The 19620-nt window shown below is 38.1% G+C and overlaps 1 protein-coding gene across 1 annotated transcript in view; it reads left to right on the top strand.

Moving 5' to 3' along the window:
• ITPR1 (inositol 1,4,5-trisphosphate receptor type 1) overlaps positions 1-19620 on the top strand; it is a 246737-nt gene that overhangs the window by 35100 nt on the left and 192017 nt on the right. Inside the window, exons 2-3 of the mRNA XM_063291609.1 lie at positions 3298-3405; positions 11401-11471. Coding sequence (XP_063147679.1) covers positions 3314-3405; positions 11401-11471 — 163 coding nt within the window. The 5' untranslated portion in view covers positions 3298-3313. The remainder of the gene's footprint in view (positions 1-3297; positions 3406-11400; positions 11472-19620) is intronic.

Below are 19620 nucleotides of genomic sequence, written 5' to 3' on the forward strand. Positions count from 1 at the left end.
TGTTCGGTGTAGGGACCCAGATGCCCCTAACAGGCATGTTATGGTTCAGGCAGGGACTACCTGAAACCAACTATTTGTGCATGGGAACCTTTTCACATCCATAGGAGAAGAACAAACCCAGCTCTCACTTAAAGAGGGCCTGAAATAAGGAAACTGGATGAGAACAAAAGAAAAGAGAGAAAGTTCAGGAGAAGCAATTCAGGTTGCTTTCATTGTATTGTTGTCTTGAGGACTGATTTTTTTTTTTTCCTGTAAAAATGAAAACAAATAATAAAAAATATCAATGATCATGCACCTGCATATTCATTAAGAAGATATGCACAGGCCAAGGAGCAGAATTTTGCCAAATATATGTCTTTGGAAAAATAGATGTACTATATTTGTCTACCTCTTTATGACCCAAGGGACGCGGTGGCGCTGCGGGTTAAACCGCTGAGCTGTCGATCGGAAGGTCGGCGGTGCGAAACCGCGCGGCGGGGTGAGCTCCCGTTGCTCGTCCCAGCTCCTGCTTACCTAGCAGTTCGAAAACATGCAAATGTGAGTAGATCAATAGGTACCGCTTCGGCGGGAAGGTAACGGCGTTCCGAGTCGTCATGCTGGCCACATGACCCGGAAGTGTCCTATGGACAACGCCGGCTCCAAGGCTTAGAAACGGAGATGAGCACCGCCCCCTAGAGTCGGACATGACTGGACTTTACGTCAAGGGAAACCTTTACCTTTACCTTATGACCTAGGTGGACAGTGGACTTGTTAAAAATCAAAGTAAGTGGTTGCATCTCTCATTAGGTAGGGTTTGGTTCTGGTCTGCATTTTCCAGGAGGATGGTTAGATTCCAGCCAGATCCCAGAGCTACTTAGTGCCAAGCTGGGCCATACAAACTGCTATGTGAAAGAAACACTTTCACACATTTTTTCAGCTAGCTGGCATGAAAGGCAGGAGAAAACCAGGCAGATGTTTTAATTAAGTGTGGTATAAAATGTATGACCTGGGATGCTAGTACACTGAGGTTAACTGCGCTTGCTGGCACAGTGGGAAAGATCTGCAGGAGGAAGTCTATGAACTGATGAGATGACAGAAGGTCATCTCTCTTGGTGCTGAGAAGAGGTGTCTGTTCCCCATTTGGAGTCAGTTCTTGTCCATTTAGACTCTCCTTTCTCCTGGTTTCTTTGGCAGTTTTTCCCCACCTCAAAGCAGTAATTACAGGTAGTCCTCGCTTAATGACCACAATTGAGACTGGAATTTTGGTTGCTAAGCGAAGCAGTCATTAAGCAAATCCAACCTGATTTTACCACCTTTTTTGCAGCGGTCATTAAGCAAATCACTGTGGTCGTTAAGTGAACTATGTGGTTGTTCAGCGAATCATGCAGTTCTCCATCGATCTTGCTTGCCAGAAGCTGGCCGGGAAGGTCAAAAACGGCAATCATGTGACCACGGGATGCTACAACAGTCATAAATGCGAACTGGTTGCCAAGCGCCCAAATTATGATCATGTGACCATGGGAACACTGACGGTTGCAAGTGTGAGCACGGGTCGTAAATAGATTTTTTCAACAGCATTGTAAGTCTGAACTGTCACTAAATGAATGGTCATTAAGTGAGGACTACCTATGTAACCAAAATAATCAATGTGATAATCTTCTGGAATTCAATTTCAAGCATAAAATTAAATGGAGTTTTGTAGGAGTATAGCAGAAGAGTCAGGGAAAACCATTTATTTGCAAAAACTTCCATGTGTGTTTGCTGAATAAGCTAACTGTTCAGAAAGATTAACTGCAATGAGTAATATTCATGGTCACAGCATGAAGAACTTGAAAAGGACTGATGTTATCTTATATTTGTTTTGAAATGTCATTATATATTGAGGCAGTTGTAGAATGCTTTAGCATATCATTATACCAGATGTTACAGTGACGCAGGTTACTGTTTCCTTTCTTTTTTTTGTAAAGCTCCTTTTTCCCTACACAGCTTCAAACAGTCACTTAGGGCTGTTTGTTGTATTATTTGCTGTAAAAATAATAAATAGGTTTTGTTTTGTTTTTTGAAAGAGTACTACACAAGAAATAATAAACCCAACCAAAGATAAGGTGGAGAATGTTAGGACATAATGGCTAAAATATTATTTATATTTATATGCAAATTAATCATCTTTTTAGACCCTGAGATCCAGTAGCCTTAGTAAGGAACCTTCTTTCTACTTATTCATTGCCAGAATATTTGTTACAAACATTATAACTAATGTTATAATGTTAAACATTATAAACACAGAAGTGAAGGGCAGGAATGAAGGTGGAATAGTAGTCCCTAATAGTAGGGAGAACTTTTAATTTGTCCAATTGGAAATTTAGGTGAACGTTGAAACCAAAGTCCTATAAAATATTTTCTCTTTTGAAATTAATAAAAGGTTCTTCAGCATGTACTTTTACTCTCTTAAAATAGGCAATATGTTTATTTTTTAAATTTATTTATTCAATTTATATAGTTTAGTTTACCTAAAACATTTTAATCTGTAAAATTGGAGAATGCAAAGGACGCATCCTGTTTCCAGAGTGCTAAAATGCTTAATGTGTATACAGCCATGCTGCTGGTCCTTAATCCTGCCTAAATGAAACCCTTTGCTTATTTACCATTCGCTTGGTCTTCCTATTTTCAGTTTTTTTTTTCTATTTTACAGATAATAAAAATGAAGATAGACATCTTTAGCTGGTATAAAGTACAGCAGTCGATAACATCTTCTATCTTACTATGTGTATCTTTGCTTTTACTCTATGAAAAGTAGGCAAAAATAAAATATTTGTGTTTTTCTATAGTACAACTGATAAATATATTTTGTTATAACTTACATATTATTAAATCAGTAAAATACGTTTATATTTGATAAGAGGGTAAGTAATTTGTATATTTCAAAATAGCCCCAATTTTAATTCTTTTGGAAAGAAAAATAGAAATAACCTCCTCTGATGGTTTCAAAATTTCAAGGACTTTGATTTTTTTTTAAACTGGAAATATTCAAAACTTAATACAAATTTTTGCATATAGTTGTACAATTCTAATTAAATTTGCCACACTTTTCTCCTATTGAAATTAGTGTTAAAGTTACTCATGACTGTAAAACTAATGAGAACTAATAGCTTTTTGGTGGCTTTGCTTAGGTTCAGCTTTCACTTTACATTTCTCGGTGATTGTGTGTAAATCACAGGAATTTACTTTGGTAGGAAACTTTCCATGAACTTCAGCCACTGTGACAAATGTTTTTGCTGAACTGGTAAATATTAACAAGTTCCTTTTCCCTCCTTCTAGAGCCACCAAACCCCAGATGTCTGACAAGATGTCGAGTTTTTTGCACATTGGAGACATTTGTTCTTTGTATGCAGAGGGTTCAACAAATGGATTTATCAGCACTTTGGGGTAAGAGCAGCCACTTTCTTATGCTGTATAGAGTATATTATTGAGCTGTTGCTAGAGAAACATGGGACTAGTCCTCTGGTAGTCTGTGCCATCATCCAGTGTTTAACACTACTGGGTATCTCTTTTTTCCCCCTACAGCTATAAATCCTGGGTTAAGAAGTTTCCCAGGTGAGTAAATACATTTCAGCCAAATCTAAATATTTTCCTTAAAAAAACCCCACCTCTTACTTACCTTCATCTTTGATGCTCTTGAAGACAGTCTTGAAAGGATATCAGAGGATGGAGCTAACTAGCTTTATTTTCTGGGTGAAGAACCGGGAATGAAGGATAATGTTTAGAAGGGGGTTCTTATTAGTGAGAATAATGAAGAGGGTGGACAGTGGGGGTTTGTGCAACAGTAGAAACTTGAAACAAATCTGTTACTTGTGGAATTGATACTAATTATTAGCAATCTTCAGTAAACCTGGATCTGAATGTATGGGAGGCATTTATTTATTTAAATTTTTACACCACCTGACTCCCAGTGACTCTGGGCAATTTATAAAGACACTCAGAACAATAAAATAATACAGTAATAAAAACAAAGAACAAAAGATGGCAAAAACCAGGCAACAACCAAGCAAACCCACATTACCCAGATGTGGACTTCAGTCACAAAGGGGGCTTCAGACAAAGGGCTGGGTGAAGACCCAGGTCTTCAAGGCTCCCTAAAATACCAGCAGGGTGGAGGCCATCCAGATCTCTGGGAGAACTTCATTCCAGAGGGCAGGTGCTGTTACTGAGAAGGCATGCTTCCAGGGTCCCAATAAATGGCATTGTTTAATTGAAGGAACCCAGAACATGCCAACTCTCCTAGATCAAAGTATCTGGGCAGATTTTATGGGCAATAGGTCATCTCTCAATTACCCAGACCCTATGCCATTCATTTATATTAAATATACTAAATATAGCATTTTAAATGCCCACTCTTAGGATTTTGGTAATGAGTATGAATTTTGTTTTAAAATTGTTTGGTGAACTCACATCTCAAATCATGATAAGTTATAGCTTATTTTAATCTTAATTTCCTGAGCAAGACAGAATGGCCTGGTTTTTATGCTGAATCAAAAAACATTGTTTAGGCACCATAATAGCTGTGTTTCATTAGACTGTGTCAAAACTAAACAAACCACATTGTGACTTAGAGTGATATCTAAACTCAGCCATTGGCTCTGTGTGGACTTCATATTATGAACAGATGATGAAGACGTAGATTACCTCTCTTCTCCAATACGATTTTCAGTCTTCATTGCCCATATCTTGCTAATATCATCTGAGCCTGCCAAATTATAGATAATATAATTTGTTCTTTGCTTGCAATGAACCAGTTTCAAATTGTAGGTTATGAAGCTGGCTTGTTTAAGCAAGTCATACTGTAGTTAACATGAAATGAAGTACGGTTCTATCAAAACTTCTAATATTTTCTTCATGGCTATGATGGAAGTGGTAAGCAAACACTGATATGGATGCTCACCATAGGTTATTCTCATACTAAGATTTGGTTTCATGTTCCATCTAGACATTCAGACTAGATTCTGAAACTGCTGGGTTTCCATAAAAGTTTAAGACTTCAAAGTAAGTGAAGCCAGGAAAGGGGAGAGAAAGATTTGATTTTTCAATATGACAATATGTATATACAAATGTTCTTTGTATAAGAGGTACTTTTGAGAAATGATTTATATAGTGTATATATAGTTTATACTATATTATCTACTAACTTTCCTTTAGAAATGTAGTTTATTCTTTGTATGCTTCTAGAAGGCAATAAAATAATGTAAAACGTTAAATTTTGATAAGGAACTTGGCAGTGATTCTCCTGGAAGTAATTAGATAATAAAAAGGGATGAGAGAAGCAACAAAGCTACTGCAAAACACATTTTTACAGATGGCCTCAAACCAACAGACTATTGCATACTAATTTCAAAAAGAGGAACAATATTTAATGATATTGTTTTTCTTATATTTCTATGTTGCTTTTGTGGCAATGAGTTCAGTGGATAATGATTTAAATATTAAACCAAGAAATAAGTTACACAGAGGCAATAAATTTTTTCATAACCTTTTTGGAAGCAAACAGCATTTACTTTCTGGCACAGAATAACATCTCAAATATAACAAGATATGTGTTACGCAGGACCTTAAAAAAAGCAACATTAGCAGCAGCAATTCTTGGTTAAATTTCATAGAAGTTGTCCAAGTGGACAATCAAAAAATGTTTGTGTATATATGTAGATATAGATCATATAAGGTATAATACAGTTTCCCAATCCAGAGTGCTACTGTACTACCACATTTTGAAGCAATAAGCTTCAAGCAACAAGAGATGTGCTACTGCAAATACACAGAATATAATTTGACAAAAATTAAACATTATGGTCACAAAATTCTGAAAAATGAAGCATTATGGCCAAAAGGACACGTTCCTTTGGACATAGGAAGAACTTGAATTTTTAGCTCAGAGCATATGTATCCAGGATGGGAAACTGAGGCTCTCATATCACATACACCAGCTGGAGTCTTATCCGTTCATGAGGCTTTGTATGTGTGTATGGCAGTGCTCAAAAACAATTTTGATTCACAACTGTATAAGAAGGCTTTAATGAAAAAGCTAGTAGTTGATGACTATAGTATTTTCTATTTCAGCAGATGGTAGCACCTATCTTGGCTGAACTCAGAAGAGAAAAAGGGTTGATTTTTGTTACTATGAGATTGGGAGTATTCCAGAACTGTTAGCTAGACTGGGAAAGTCAAAGTAATACTCCAGAAGAAGATGATGGTAAATCACTTCTACATTATTAGTGATAAATCTACATAGATGAATCCGTGTAGTCACTCGGAATTGGGCTTGGCTCAAAGGAGATGCCGTTCATTTGTTCACAGTATTCTGGTGTACCCTTTACAAGGGTGTGGACAACTCCAACATGCAATATCCCATTTATTAAGCATACCTAAATTATTGAATTATACTTCTCTGCAGGCAGCTCTACTATTATTGCAAAGAAGAACTGAAGCAATTGAGAACTGAAAATGAATAGATGAAGAAAGTTATGGGGAAGTGAGAACCTTATACTGAGGAGACAGGAAGGAAATCGTTGCTGAAGTTGCAGCTGCCTTATCTGCTATAAGAAATAGTTATGAGATAATAAACAGGGAAGTTAAATAGAATTGTGAATACCTTCCCAGGATCTCCAACTATTAATAAATAGGCCATTGTGATCACATAGATATTAATAATTGCCTCCTTTGCGTGAGTAAAACTGATTTAGTATTCCTTGGTAGTTTTATTAAGCTTCAACTCATTTGAAGTTTCATTTGATGCTTTTGCTGGAAAAAAGTTCTTTAATCAAGACTGCTGTTTAACTGTAAACCACTGTGTAGCCTGTGTATGAATATTTCTCAGATTATTAGGCAATACCCAGTATCTCATAGTTGCTGTTCAAGAAGAGTTTAAAGCATGTGGGAAAAGGTAATTAAACTAATGCTCAAATGGCTAAAATAACATGCAGCTTCAGAACATGTCTAAACGTGTTGTTATTAGTTGTCATGAATCCCCAGTAATTAAAAAAAAATAAAAATAGTATTTAATGTGAGCAATCCCCCCGAATGTAAAAAAAAAAGTCAGTGGGAAATGTACTTATTCTTATAGCATGTAAAAGTTAGAAAGCTCTGCAAGAAGTTATATGTTAGAACTCATGAACAAAGGCAATGAACTATATTTAATGTGGGGGTTTTTTGTCCAAGTAATAAACTTAGTTGCCATTAGCACTATGCACTACAAAATCTTTGTTTTGCTTATCTGTATGCTCAGAATCATTTTCCTTTGCCTGTGATCTAATTTTGGAACAAGGTGAATCTTTTTATCTATTAGAATTAACCATCTATTTGCTATAATTTCAGAAAACTGTAAGATAAACTCTTCTGTTGACTCTGGCTTCATATTTCTGTCTGTTCTCTCAGTTCATAATTGCATTCTTTGGGGACAGAGTAGTCTGATATAAGGAGTTAGGTATTCTTTAATAAGGTGTAAAAGTGAGGAGATCAAGCTTTTCATGTTAGGAGGGTGAGAGATGATACACCAGCTAAAATTCTCTCTTCTGTATAACTGGAGCTTCTGGCTTTCCATGGCATCTAGTTTCTTCATTCTCTCACTCACTTCTTCGGTGCACAGATACCAAAGATGTATCTGTGCATTGTATGAGTCCAGCACTATAGAGCTGTAGTCTGAGTTTTGCTTCCTTCCAGGCTTCAGAACACAAAAATATGATCCAAGCTTTCAGAATTGTGAAAGCCACATGATACCTTCAGATAATTACCCATTGAGATTTGGGTTTGTTTGTTTGTTTTGCTTGCTACCCATGGTCTAAATGGTTTAAAGCCCTGAGCTTTAAATTAAAATGATATATTTTACAACAGAGATAGTATATTGTAAAAGTTTACTCTTTTAAAAAAAATTCTTTTCAACCCAGTGGAATGTTAAAAGAAATTATGTAAAGGTGGTTGGAACTCTATCCAGCACATCTATCCAGATCACAGTTCTCGAAAACTGAATTAACTGGAACAAAATTGGATGTGAGATGCTTGCAAAAGAAGGATCAGTTCTGAATCCAGCTTGGGGCTATGAAGAAAACAATTTTTTAAAAATCCCCCAGTGCATCCCTGTAAGAAAGCCAGCTGGGCAGTGACTTGGAATGTAACCAATGCCTTCATTCTAAGTCCCTACTTCTTCCTCCTGATCATGTCTGATTGTCTCTGCATGCCCCACCAGAGCCAGCAGAGATGGCATGCTTCAGGTCCTGCCTTTAGACAGTGATCCAGGAGTTGTGCCTTTTTTGTCTCTGTGCCTGTCCTGGAGGTCCAATGGGCCCTGACCCTTTTGGTCTTTCCCAAGCCATTAAAGATCTGGATGTTCCCACAAGCATTTGGGCCAAGAGGTTGAGTAAGCCTTGCTGCTTGCTTTCTAGTTGTTGCAGTGATTGAATTTGGAATGATTTTTTTTTTACCCCAGGTATATGGTATATATATGGTATAGTATGATTTTTTAACATGGGTTATGAACTGTGTTTTGTTCTGTTGGTTTTAATTTTTGTAAGCTATCTAGAGTTACTGTAGTGTGATGGCAGCTGTACAATTGTTTAAATAAATAAATAAAGGTGACCCAAAGTGGAACTGCCAAAAATGAGTTGGAAAGAATTCCAGAAGCCATGTTTTTCACCCTTTTTGTAACTTTGTGTGTGTGTGTGTGTGTGTGTGTGTTTATAAACATAATTAGAAAAAATAAACAATTTCCTTACCTTCAATGCTTACTGAGGTGGAAATCCTGTGCTGTATATTTTTAAGCACAGACATTTAATATAATACATCCACTTAGTGAACCTAAATGTACTTAGTTGAAAGCAGGTCCCCTGAGCTCAGTGGGCCTGCTTTCGGAATTCAGGATTCACTGTGTTCAATTGTGCGGACTCCCCATGTGCAAGGAATGGCAGCTGTAGTGGTGTTCAAGGGACGGAAGCAAATTCAGATGGAGTGGCCTGGCAGAAGAGTGGAACAGAGCAGTGGAGTGACCTTGACCTTTTATACTTCGATGCGTTCATTTTATTTATTCATTCATTTGTTTATTTATTTATATTATATTTCAAATTTTGTCACTGCCTGTTTCACTTGAGTGACTCTCGGCAGAGTCATACTGGATATGAACATACTATTGTGCTCCAGTAGCATTCCTTGTTCTGTCTGTATCTTCAAATCAAATCTTTATTATGGTCATAGACCAGCATAATCTGTATCTTCTGTCCTGCTCATCTGCAGCTAGTTACATCTGGAATATACTATTGGCCATTGCCTTAATATTATTTTAGCTCACAGTTCGAGGAGGCCTTGCTTTCCTTTCTGTCAAAGCAGACTTGGAGTCATAACTAATTTGTCATATCATGGAAATCTTGCCCCACGGAGGTCTGTTAAAAATCTCTCACTTTAATTCTTTCAAACAACATGCTGTACTAGGGTTGTTCAATTCAGACGGGCACATGGAATTTGAGAACGAGCAGCTGCTCTGCTCATTTTCACTCAGTCTTCCATAATCCCTCAGCTAGATGGTTAAAAGATACTAGACGATGGAAGAGAGATAATTTTTTGAATTTCCTTCTCTCTCTTCAGCTCTTTTTTCCTTCTTTCTTTAGTGTGGAGGAGTGTGGCTATTTTATGATGCTCAGCTGCTATGCGTTTTTATTTGGTTTATCTTATTTTATCGTAAGCTGCCCAGAGCTGTGTGAGATGGGTGGCTATATAAATTGAATAAATAAATAAAGAGCAGGCTGCCTGATAACATTACAGGCACCTGTGGTCCTTCCTTTCCCTTGTGTTTGAGCCTTTCCCCCAGCATCAGCATGGCAGAGCTGCCAATAAAAGAACAGCCTTGACGTAGGTGTGGGGCAGGAGAGGAGAGCTGTGGTTCTGGAGCTCTGCAGCTACCAGCAAACTGAGAAGTGCAACAGCCAAAAGAAAGAAGGTGTTTTTCCTTCAGAGGGAGTGGATGGTCCAGAGGAAAAAAGTATAGAGGCCTAGCAAGGAAAAGCACAACTTGAAAGCTGCAAGAGCTCTACATGCTGGCTGTTAAAAGCAGCAACAGAGAGGAAGAAATAGAAGAAATCCCAGAGTGAGGAAAAAAGACAGAACAAGCTCAGTAAGAAGAAAATATTGATGAATAGTAGGTAGCAGTTGAGAACAACATTGTAGGGTTTAGAGTATAGTATAGAGGAATTAGAGTGTTATCTAGTCTAATCTAGTGGATTATCCAATCTAGTTATATACTGTAGACAGTCAATCTAGAACCCTCCAGATACTTTGAGTTCACCTGTTTGCACTTCATTAAGTGCTGATGACAAGTGTGATTAGCAGAATTCCAGAATTAAAGGTGACTATTAAAATGATTCAGTCCATTCAAATAAACTACTTAAATGAGTATCAGTTTACCATAATTAGGAAATAGTCAAAGTCAAATAAGTAGGTAGATATTCTCCGTCAGCCTTTTGAAGTTTTTCTGATTACTCAGAAATCTAAAATGTATATGTACATATTATTTTTATTTAGTAAAACGGTCACAAATCAGTACACAATTTCTGTTGCCTTTCCCTAAACTGGTTATAACAGTGTTCATAATGATATAGTAATTGGTAGGAAATAAGTAGCTTCCAAATAGCATATACCCTTTCTCTCTTAACCAGGCACCAAGACACATTCATTAAAACCTATATAATTTAATATCACTTTATCATCACTGGAACATTCTCACACCAATAAATCTAGTTTAATACACTTTCCAGTGGATAAGAATTCATTTTTGCAGCTACTGTCTGTGTCCCTTTTTTGTATGAACTTGAAGCACGTATGTCCGTGCATGCCTTATTTTATTTTATTTTATTGGATTCCTAGACGCCCTATAACTTGACTATTACAGGCTTATTTACACTTCAGAAGGACTATAAGCTGCACTATCTCTTTTGGGGCTTCCCAAGGGTATCTGGTTGGCTGCTGCATGACAGGATACTACTCTGGGTAGAAGGGCACTTGTATTACTTCTCTGTATGTTTATGGAATGTATAAACAGCCTAATCTCTCATGTCATAAAATGGCTCTTTGAAGATTCCTATTTTTCCCACCTTTATTTCACCTTCTGTTTTTTTGAAATTCGACTGCATTTGCCATTAGACTTACAGATGTTCCCTGGATGGAATTCAAGTTGCATTTTTGAGGAACACAAATGAGAATAAGAAAGGTAAAATAGTAGTATCTGAGAAAAGTCAGATAGTTCAGCTTGTTTTCTAACTTAACCTTGGATTACTTGTTTCTCCTTGCTTCTTCAAAGGGATCTGAAATTGGTGCCTGAAAAATACTAATTTGGTGATCAAAATATTTGTTACTGATACATTTAATTTTGTTCCCCATTTTTTCCTATTTCAGACTTGTTGATGACCGATGTGTTGTACAACCAGAAACAGGTGATCTTAGCAGTCCTCCTAAAAAATTCAGAGGTAAGACATTTTTTAAATTCCTCAGCTTAAGCATTCAGATGGTATTTCATTGCAGGCAGATAAAAAAAAAATAATAGTTTTTCTGAGTTTTGTGTTGTAGAATGTAAAGGTGATCTTTCTTTTTCATGGAGTCTTTAAAGCCTTTTTTATCACACGTACTGAAGAGTTTTGCCAATTACGGGAAGCATTGTACATTTGTTTCCCTTCTTATTTCGCTGGCTTATCTATGCTGACAGCTATCTTAATGGCCTTTCCCCACCGCTGAGTTAAAGTGGGTATCCATCATCCTTGGGTCATTCACGTACTGCAAAATCTATTAAACTATCCAGTTTCTTCTTAAAAACCTCCAGAGATGGAGAACCCACAACCTCTCAAGATAGGTTGTTCCGTCATTGTAAATCTTATTGTCAGAAAGTGGTTCCTTATATTTAAATAAAATGTAGGTAGCTGCAACCTATACCCACTATTTCTGGTTTTAGTTTCTACAGCAATGGAAAATAGTTCCTATCTTCTCTATAGCACCCCTTAATGTACCTGAACACTGATATCATGTCTCCCCTTCACCTTCTTCTCTTCAGACTGTCCTTACAGAGCACGTCCTCAGTCCCTGTATAGTCATTGTTGCCATCCTCTGAATCTGTTCTGATGTGTTACTCTTTTTGGAAATGTGGTGCCCAGAGTGATAGATCAGCACATGACCACCATATCAGAATAGGAATAGATCTGATTTAGATTTAGATTTAGCTTCCTTTCTAAGATCCTTCCTTTTATACACCATTCTGTCATATTTCAAACTGGATAAAGTTAAAAAAAATCAGTCATGAGGGGAGCTGAGTCACAAGCAGCACTTTTATTTAGCATTTCTCTCCCCTTCCCTTCCCTTCATATTTATCTACTATCACTGGTATTTCGCCTGTGCTTGGTGCCCTTCTTCTTGACAGGTGGTTTATTACTTCTTGTTCTTCAGTTTCTAATGGAGTCAGTTCCTGGAAATATTTTCTCTGTACAAATATTTCTTTTATTCTGTACAGTAATTCCATTTGTAAATGGTTTCAGTACTCCTATAGCTTTTTTTGTTTTCTTGTAACCTCATTGCTTCTTTTAGATTTCTTCTGGTACTACTCTTGAATAGTCTTACCCTGTCTGTAAATGCCTTTGTGATTTTCCTTTTCTTGGTATTTTTCTCTATTTGTTGACATTCTTAATTAAGGTAGTACTGTATATCTTGTACTTTTTTACTGGAAGTTGAAAGCCTACATTCAATTATTATAGTTCTTGTTTGCCTATGGCTTTCATCCTCTGTCTTTTCTTGATTTGCAAGCCGTTTGGATCTTTTCTTCTTTCACCAATTTTTTTCTGCTTGATTTCTCAAGAGCATTATCTCTTATCTCTTCACTTGGCTCCTCAGGTTCTCTTTTGCATAAATTAAAAGTACTGATTCTGTACCTTATATTGAACTTAAATTCTGACAGTACGTCCTCCAGGTTAAATTTTGCTGATGTGCTGACTTCCTTTTTTAAATGTAACTCCTATATATGTTGCCAGTAATTCACGGTCTGTTTTGCAATCTGCACCTGGAAGTGTTTTGGTTGGCTGGATAGCTCTTCCCCCACTTTCTGTTTCTTATTATATAGTCAATTTGATTCCAATGTTGTCCATATGGTGATCTCCAGGCATACAGTATGCATTTACATTCCTTGAAGCAGGTACTGGCAATGAAAAAAAGAATTCTCTTTACAGAAGTTTATTAACCCTGCCTAATTGTGTTTACCCAATCCATTTTTTTCTGTAATTCCAGGTTCTCCTGTTTCTTCAATTTTAATGTTCTGAGTACTACATCTTTTCTAGATAATGCATTTAACAACTCTTGAAACTTGCTATTGATTGATTATGTGCTACCAAGTTGTTTTAGACTCCTAGCAACCACATAGATAGATTTTCTCCATGATGATCTATCCCCTGATCTGTTCTTTCAAGTCTCCCAACAGTGCACTTATCACCACTGTAACTGAGTCCATCCACCTTGCTTGTCCTCTTCACTTTCCTTCCACCTTTCCCAGAATTCCTCAATGTTTGCTACATTTGCATTTTCAGTAAAGGCATAGACATCAACTTATTCTGAGAGTTATCATTGTGTGGTTTATTGGCTTATAACCAAGAACATATCTCTCTGCAATAAGTGTAAAGCTTCTTTGCAACAGTATAAAGATCCCTTCCGCAGGAAGAATGTTCTTCATTTGTTTATTCGGTTGCCCTCCGGAGCCTGTGTAATTGATTATATTGTTACTATAATTCAGTTTTTAATCCTGTTGTAGAGTGTAAATCACTCAGAATCAGTTAATGATTGGAGAAGCATATGAATCTAGTTAAGTAAATTAATATTGCCATTTCAACATGAGAAAAAAATAGAAATAACAATATAGAAAAAAATAGAATCCACACATAGTATAGTAAGTGAAAGAAAATAATGAGAACAGTTTTGAAGAGTCACAGCGTTATGAGAAGCTTCACTAAGAAAGGAAGGACAGGTTGATAGCTCTCCCTTGGTTCTGCGAGTCATGCTGCATGGTCATTCTTCATAGGCAGTGTGGTTTATATGTCTAATTCTGATAAGAAATGGTAAGACTCAGCATACTAAATAATTACGGAAGTCCTGAATGTTTGATTTTCATACCATTGTATTATTACTGCTTTATATTTATCTCCTGCCTTTCCTTCCAAACAAAATAATGAAGGTCTCTCTTTTGAGGTTGATTCCTGGTGATTTCCTGGAAATGCCCATACAGTTTATTTGGCAGAAATAAGATAGGAATTTCTGTTACGGTCTTCTGAAATACTGTTCTGATTTCCCATTTTAGCCTATAGTCCTGGGGCAATTTAGTTGTCCCCATCTAAGTATTAATCAAGTGTGATTCTACTTAACTTTTTGAGAGCAGCCAAAGTCAGCTGCTACCTGTTGAGACTTTCATTCAGACTTCATAGCTAAGCATACGTTAAAACTTATTACAAGTTGTAGAAGGATCCACATCCACATTATGAAGATATACATCATACAGATAAAATCCAGCTTGTAGTATCCTATATTATGAAAAGACAGTGGTGATGTAGAGTTGCATTGATTTTTTTTTTAATCACTGAAGACTGCAGTAAGTAGGACAATTATCTGAAGGGTGAGTAGGATGTAGTAAAGACACAATGGGTAGAACTGTGTTATGGAAATGGATAAAGCTTTTTTTTTTTGGTGAAGTATTTTGAGGTTGATTTTTTTAAAAAAAATACATAATTGTGTTTCTCATTGGAAAAAAAAAATAGGAAACTATACCATTTAACTTTGATCCCAGTCAGCACTCTTTGGAAATAAGAGAGGCAGTTGGGAGCTCATGACCAAAGCAGGTGATCAGGAGGGCAGACCTGAACAGAGGAGTTTTGCAGGGGAAGATAGCAGGAGGAGAGATATGCTGACTGTCCATCTCACCAAGGATCAAGTTTAGCTACTAGGGCTCCTGGTATATTGTATAAAGTATAATGTAGAAACTGTCCCTTAAATCCAATCCTAAAGAAGAAGAATACAAATTGATTAACAATAAATAATCTGAAGGCAGAAAGCCAGTATCGGAGGAGGTGATTTCCTGTTCATTGCATAAAGTGCCAACTGTACATCTGTCCGTCTGTTTAGCATAGCTCATGAGTTTGTGCTCAGTGCAGTGAGCTTCTGGCTCTCTGGAAGCAAATCTGTTCCTTTTAAACCAAGACCGGCTTCACTAGAGATGATAGAGAGTATGGAAAAAAGATATGATAGCTTTGCCCAATTGTCAGGATGATAACTCCTTTGCTCTAGTGGAGAATGAAGATCTTGGGGAAGGAGAACCTCATTTCAAGGATCATGGAGATGTTGTCATAGGAGGGATCCAATGCTTGGATGATAAACCTATGTCATGTTATACTAAGGATAGTTCTCGGGAATGAAAGTCTTTTGGTTGTTGGTGATTTGATAATTAAAAACACAGACAGATGGGTTTGTGTTGTGTGCGTAGGCTGATATGAAGTTGTGGATGTCACATGCCATCTAGATAAGCTGCTAGATAGTGCTGGGGTCCATGTTAGTATCAGTGACATTGGAAAATCTAGTCGATCAATTCTGGAAGCCACATTTAGTCTGCTAGAGAGCTGAATGAAGTCCAAGACTGTGTAGCATATGGGTTTTAACGACCTGGCATGGCTGCTGTTTTGCTGGTGTGAGCCAGCCATTAGGGTGAGTAAAAGTGGAAAAAGAAGCAGCTCACTTTTGGCTTTGAAGGGCAGCTGTGCTACCATGAGGGCTGATGAGTTGACCTGGCTGCTAGCTAGAGCTGGTGTGGTGAGATGTTGAGCTAGCAGTCCCATTGGTCCAGCCTGATATATAGATGTTGAGGACCAGAGCCCTGGAGGGGGGGCACCCACCTCTTCAGTTGCTGGTGACATGCTGCTGGTCTGACTAAAAATTGGAAAGAGAGGGAAGGAGAGGAGAGAAGAAGGTGCATGAAGTGGCTGGAGAGATAAGTGTGTGGAGCAGTTTTCGGTTCCTGGTCAGGAAGATAGAAGAAAGGTCCAGGGGTGGCTTTCCTTGAAGAAGAGAAATGAAGGCCCAGAGGGAGAAGAGCTCCACCAAAAACCCAAGACAGGAAAGAGGGACCCGGCAAAAGACCCTGAGAGAGGTTCTTTCCCCAACAGAGAAGCAGTAGGGGTTTGGCTGAGCAGTTCTAGAAGACGGTCAAGCAGTGCTGAGCACACTACAAGTAAAATTCCAGCCCATTCCTTTCTTTTCACTTTCTCTCTTGTTAAGCCCAGAAATGTAGTTGGGGTGAAAAGGGGAGGAAAACGAAGCAGCTAGCAGGAGAGCTAGAGGGAGATAGAGTCTTTGAGAGGGAGACTTAGGAGGAAACCTGACACTGAGTGAACACTGGGACTATGTTGTGAATACTTGTTGTAAATAGCCTCACTCTAAAAAGCATAAAAGCCTCCATCTTGTTTTTTGTGTCAATTTACACCCCTGCAGAGCAAAATACACCTCCAGTTCAAAAAGAATCCTGTCACACTGTGACAGACTGTTAAGTTAGCATTTTCAGAAATGCTATCTTGTCATGCACAAGGCCAGCTAGATAATAGGTTGAACGAAGGAGTAGTCCAAATGTGAATGAGATGGTGATATCAGGTGAAAAGGTTTAGAACTGTTAGGTACTGTACTAAACTTGTACAAGAGAGATGGATTGCACTTTAACTGAAAGATGTTTAACAGCAGCTTTTAAACTGAACCCTGGAGGAAAGCTGGCAGGTACTGGGCAGCATCTCCTGTGGAAGGGTATAAATATTATAGGAACTCCTATAAGAGATAGGACTAGTATTGGAACTGGGTTAATGAGTAGTCATGTCAGTCAGGAGATGAAAAGGAAACAAAAGGCAGTGAAAAGGCTCACGCCATCAACATTTGAAAAAGGACTTATTTTATAGGTATCTCTACATCAAAGTCAGAAGTTTCTAAGCCAAGAGGGGGATAGAGTACTTGGTTGCAAATGAGAACATAAATGATGGATCTACAATGGAAAGCTGGTGGAATGGAGAGAATTTGACCCAATGGCATCTGTCCGTGGATCACTGAACTATAAAAATATGCAATGTTGCGCTTAAATCAAACTCAGTGCCAGAGCACTGGGAGGATAGCAGTGAGACACCAATTTTTAAAAACAGACCCAGGGAAGATCTGGTAAATTATATACTAGGCAGATTAATGTCTCTTCCAGACAAATAGATAGAAATGGTACTAAAAGAAAAAGCAAGTCGGTATATAGCGGACAGTGCCTTATTGAAGGAAAATCAGCATTGATTCTGCAAAGGTAAATTCTGCCTCACCAACTTTAGAAAGCTTTTTTAGAGTGTCAGCAGGCATATGGATGGGATGCTGTTGACATTTTATACTTGGATTTTCAAAAAGCCTTTGACAAGTTTCTTATCAAAGGCTCGTGAATACATTTAGCCATGGATTAAGCAGGCCTGTCCGTTAATGGTTAAAAATAGAATAGCAATAAATGTCTTTTTTTTTCCCCCATGGAGGGAAAGAAGAAGCGGTGTTCTTCAAGGATCAGTCCTGGCTTAGTGCTTTCAATTTGTTCATGAATGTTTGTGACATAGGGACCAAGTTAGCTGACCAAGTTTTGGGGGTAATAAACTGTTCAGGCTGCTAAAAGCCAAATGTGATTTTGAAGAGCTCCAGAAGGATTTATTTAAACTAGGTGAGTGGTCAACCAAATTGCAAATGCAATTCAATTTTAGTAAGTATAAAGTGATACCTGTTAGGGCCAAAAAATCCCTGACTTCTAACTGCATATAGTAGATATTAATGGATACTATCTATTACTAATCAGGAAAAAGATCTTGGAGTATTAGTGAACAGCACAGTGAAGAGCTGTTGTGTCAACAGCTATGACACAAACGCATTGCATGCTCATAATACAAAACTTGGGATATTCACTTGAAAGTGTCACAGGCTGTTTATGCTCAAGATACTTTTGATTTGACATGAATAAACCCTTCAAGGTGGTATTTAAATATATAATTTTAAAAAACACATTGAATGATTTCCACCTAAAGATGTGACTCGAAGGTGCACGCAGTCTCACACTACCGTTTAAAAGTCTTAACAAACACAAAACCTTACAACTTTTAAACCTCTTTCTCAGATTCTTTCTTACATACCTTGATATTCTTTCCAACCCATCATAATGTTGGAAAGAAATTATATAAAGGGGCTCAGGACTCAGTCTGTCTGCCTGTCCGCAGTATAACTCTCTGAAAACTGAACAGAATACATCAAGATTGGGCAGAGCAAGATAAGTCAGCAAAAGAAAGATTGTGTTCTAAGATGCGCCAAATTCACCTAGGGACTATGAAGAAAAATCCAAAATGTATGCAAAAATAAATTCGCCAAATGCCTGTGGCACTTTGGAATGATATTGGCTCCTCCATTGTAAGCCCTTCTCCCTTCTGGTCACATGACTGAGAGCAAAGTTGCTGCTGTTGTTGTTACTATTTCGAAAGAATTCAAGCTTTGCATCCTTTGCCTAACTTGTTATGCTTAGTATGTGTCAGGAACCAGGCTAAGAACCATGCTGAGCCAATATTTCCAACTCTAGTTCTTTATTGTTCTTACCATACAGACAGAAACTTGCCAGACTAAAGCTACTCCTCTAACCTAAGGGGAAATAACCTAGAAGGGCTCTAGGGCAGAGCTACCTTGAACCTCTTAACCTTCCCAGCAACAGTGTCCAGGCTGCAAAGCCTCTTATCTGTCTGGAATGCGTTCTCTCCCTGGGAACCAGTGGCATGCCAGAATCCACCACAGTACGTCTGAAGATGTGAACATTACAGTTTTTCCATGTAAGGCTGTGTATTCTTTAAAATATTAACAGGCAACACACCAACAACTCTCACCTCTGTTGACTCTTGCAACACTGACTATGTGATTTGAGTGTGTGTTATGGTTTATCAGGAAAGGTTTGTTTGACTTCTATGCCCCGTGAGCAGATTACCATCTTAATTTGGAGAGAAAATTCACCCTCTCCCTCCCACCCCTGCACATCCAGAATCATATGTTTTCAGAAGTAAAGTAATATTAGTAATATATTAGTGCCTTAAGTGTAACGGTTGCCTTGTTTCCCAATAAGGCACGGACTCACTTAGATGGGGCTAAGGATTTCCGTTTACTGAGTACAGAGTGCACGGACGCAAAAAAGACGGGAATGCGGGCGTGGTTGCGGAGTACCCCGTATATACCCACGTGGCGGACCTTGTCCTCCTCCACCCCTTATTGTTCCACAAGCTGGATCCGGATCCTTGATGGGTGATCTGGAAGCGATACTGGTCTGTTGATGGGCGATTAGGGTGATCACCGCTGGTTTCCTCTGTCTCCTTGTCCGGTGCAGGTGAGTCCCCCGGGGTAATGTGTGGAAGTTCCGGCGATATGTTGATGGCTCCTCTGGTCCGGGCAAAGGTGTGCCTCCTTTGTCCTTGTGATTGCTTTTAGTGTTTAAGTGTTAAAGGATTAGGATTATCCCTTCCTCCTTCCTGAAAGGCATGTTCCCCGTTGTGATGCATTGATGCCTTGCAACGGGGAACA

The sequence above is a fragment of the Candoia aspera genome, chromosome 2, assembly GCF_035149785.1.
Source record: "Candoia aspera isolate rCanAsp1 chromosome 2, rCanAsp1.hap2, whole genome shotgun sequence".
NCBI classification, from domain to species: Eukaryota; Metazoa; Chordata; class Lepidosauria; order Squamata; family Boidae; genus Candoia; species Candoia aspera.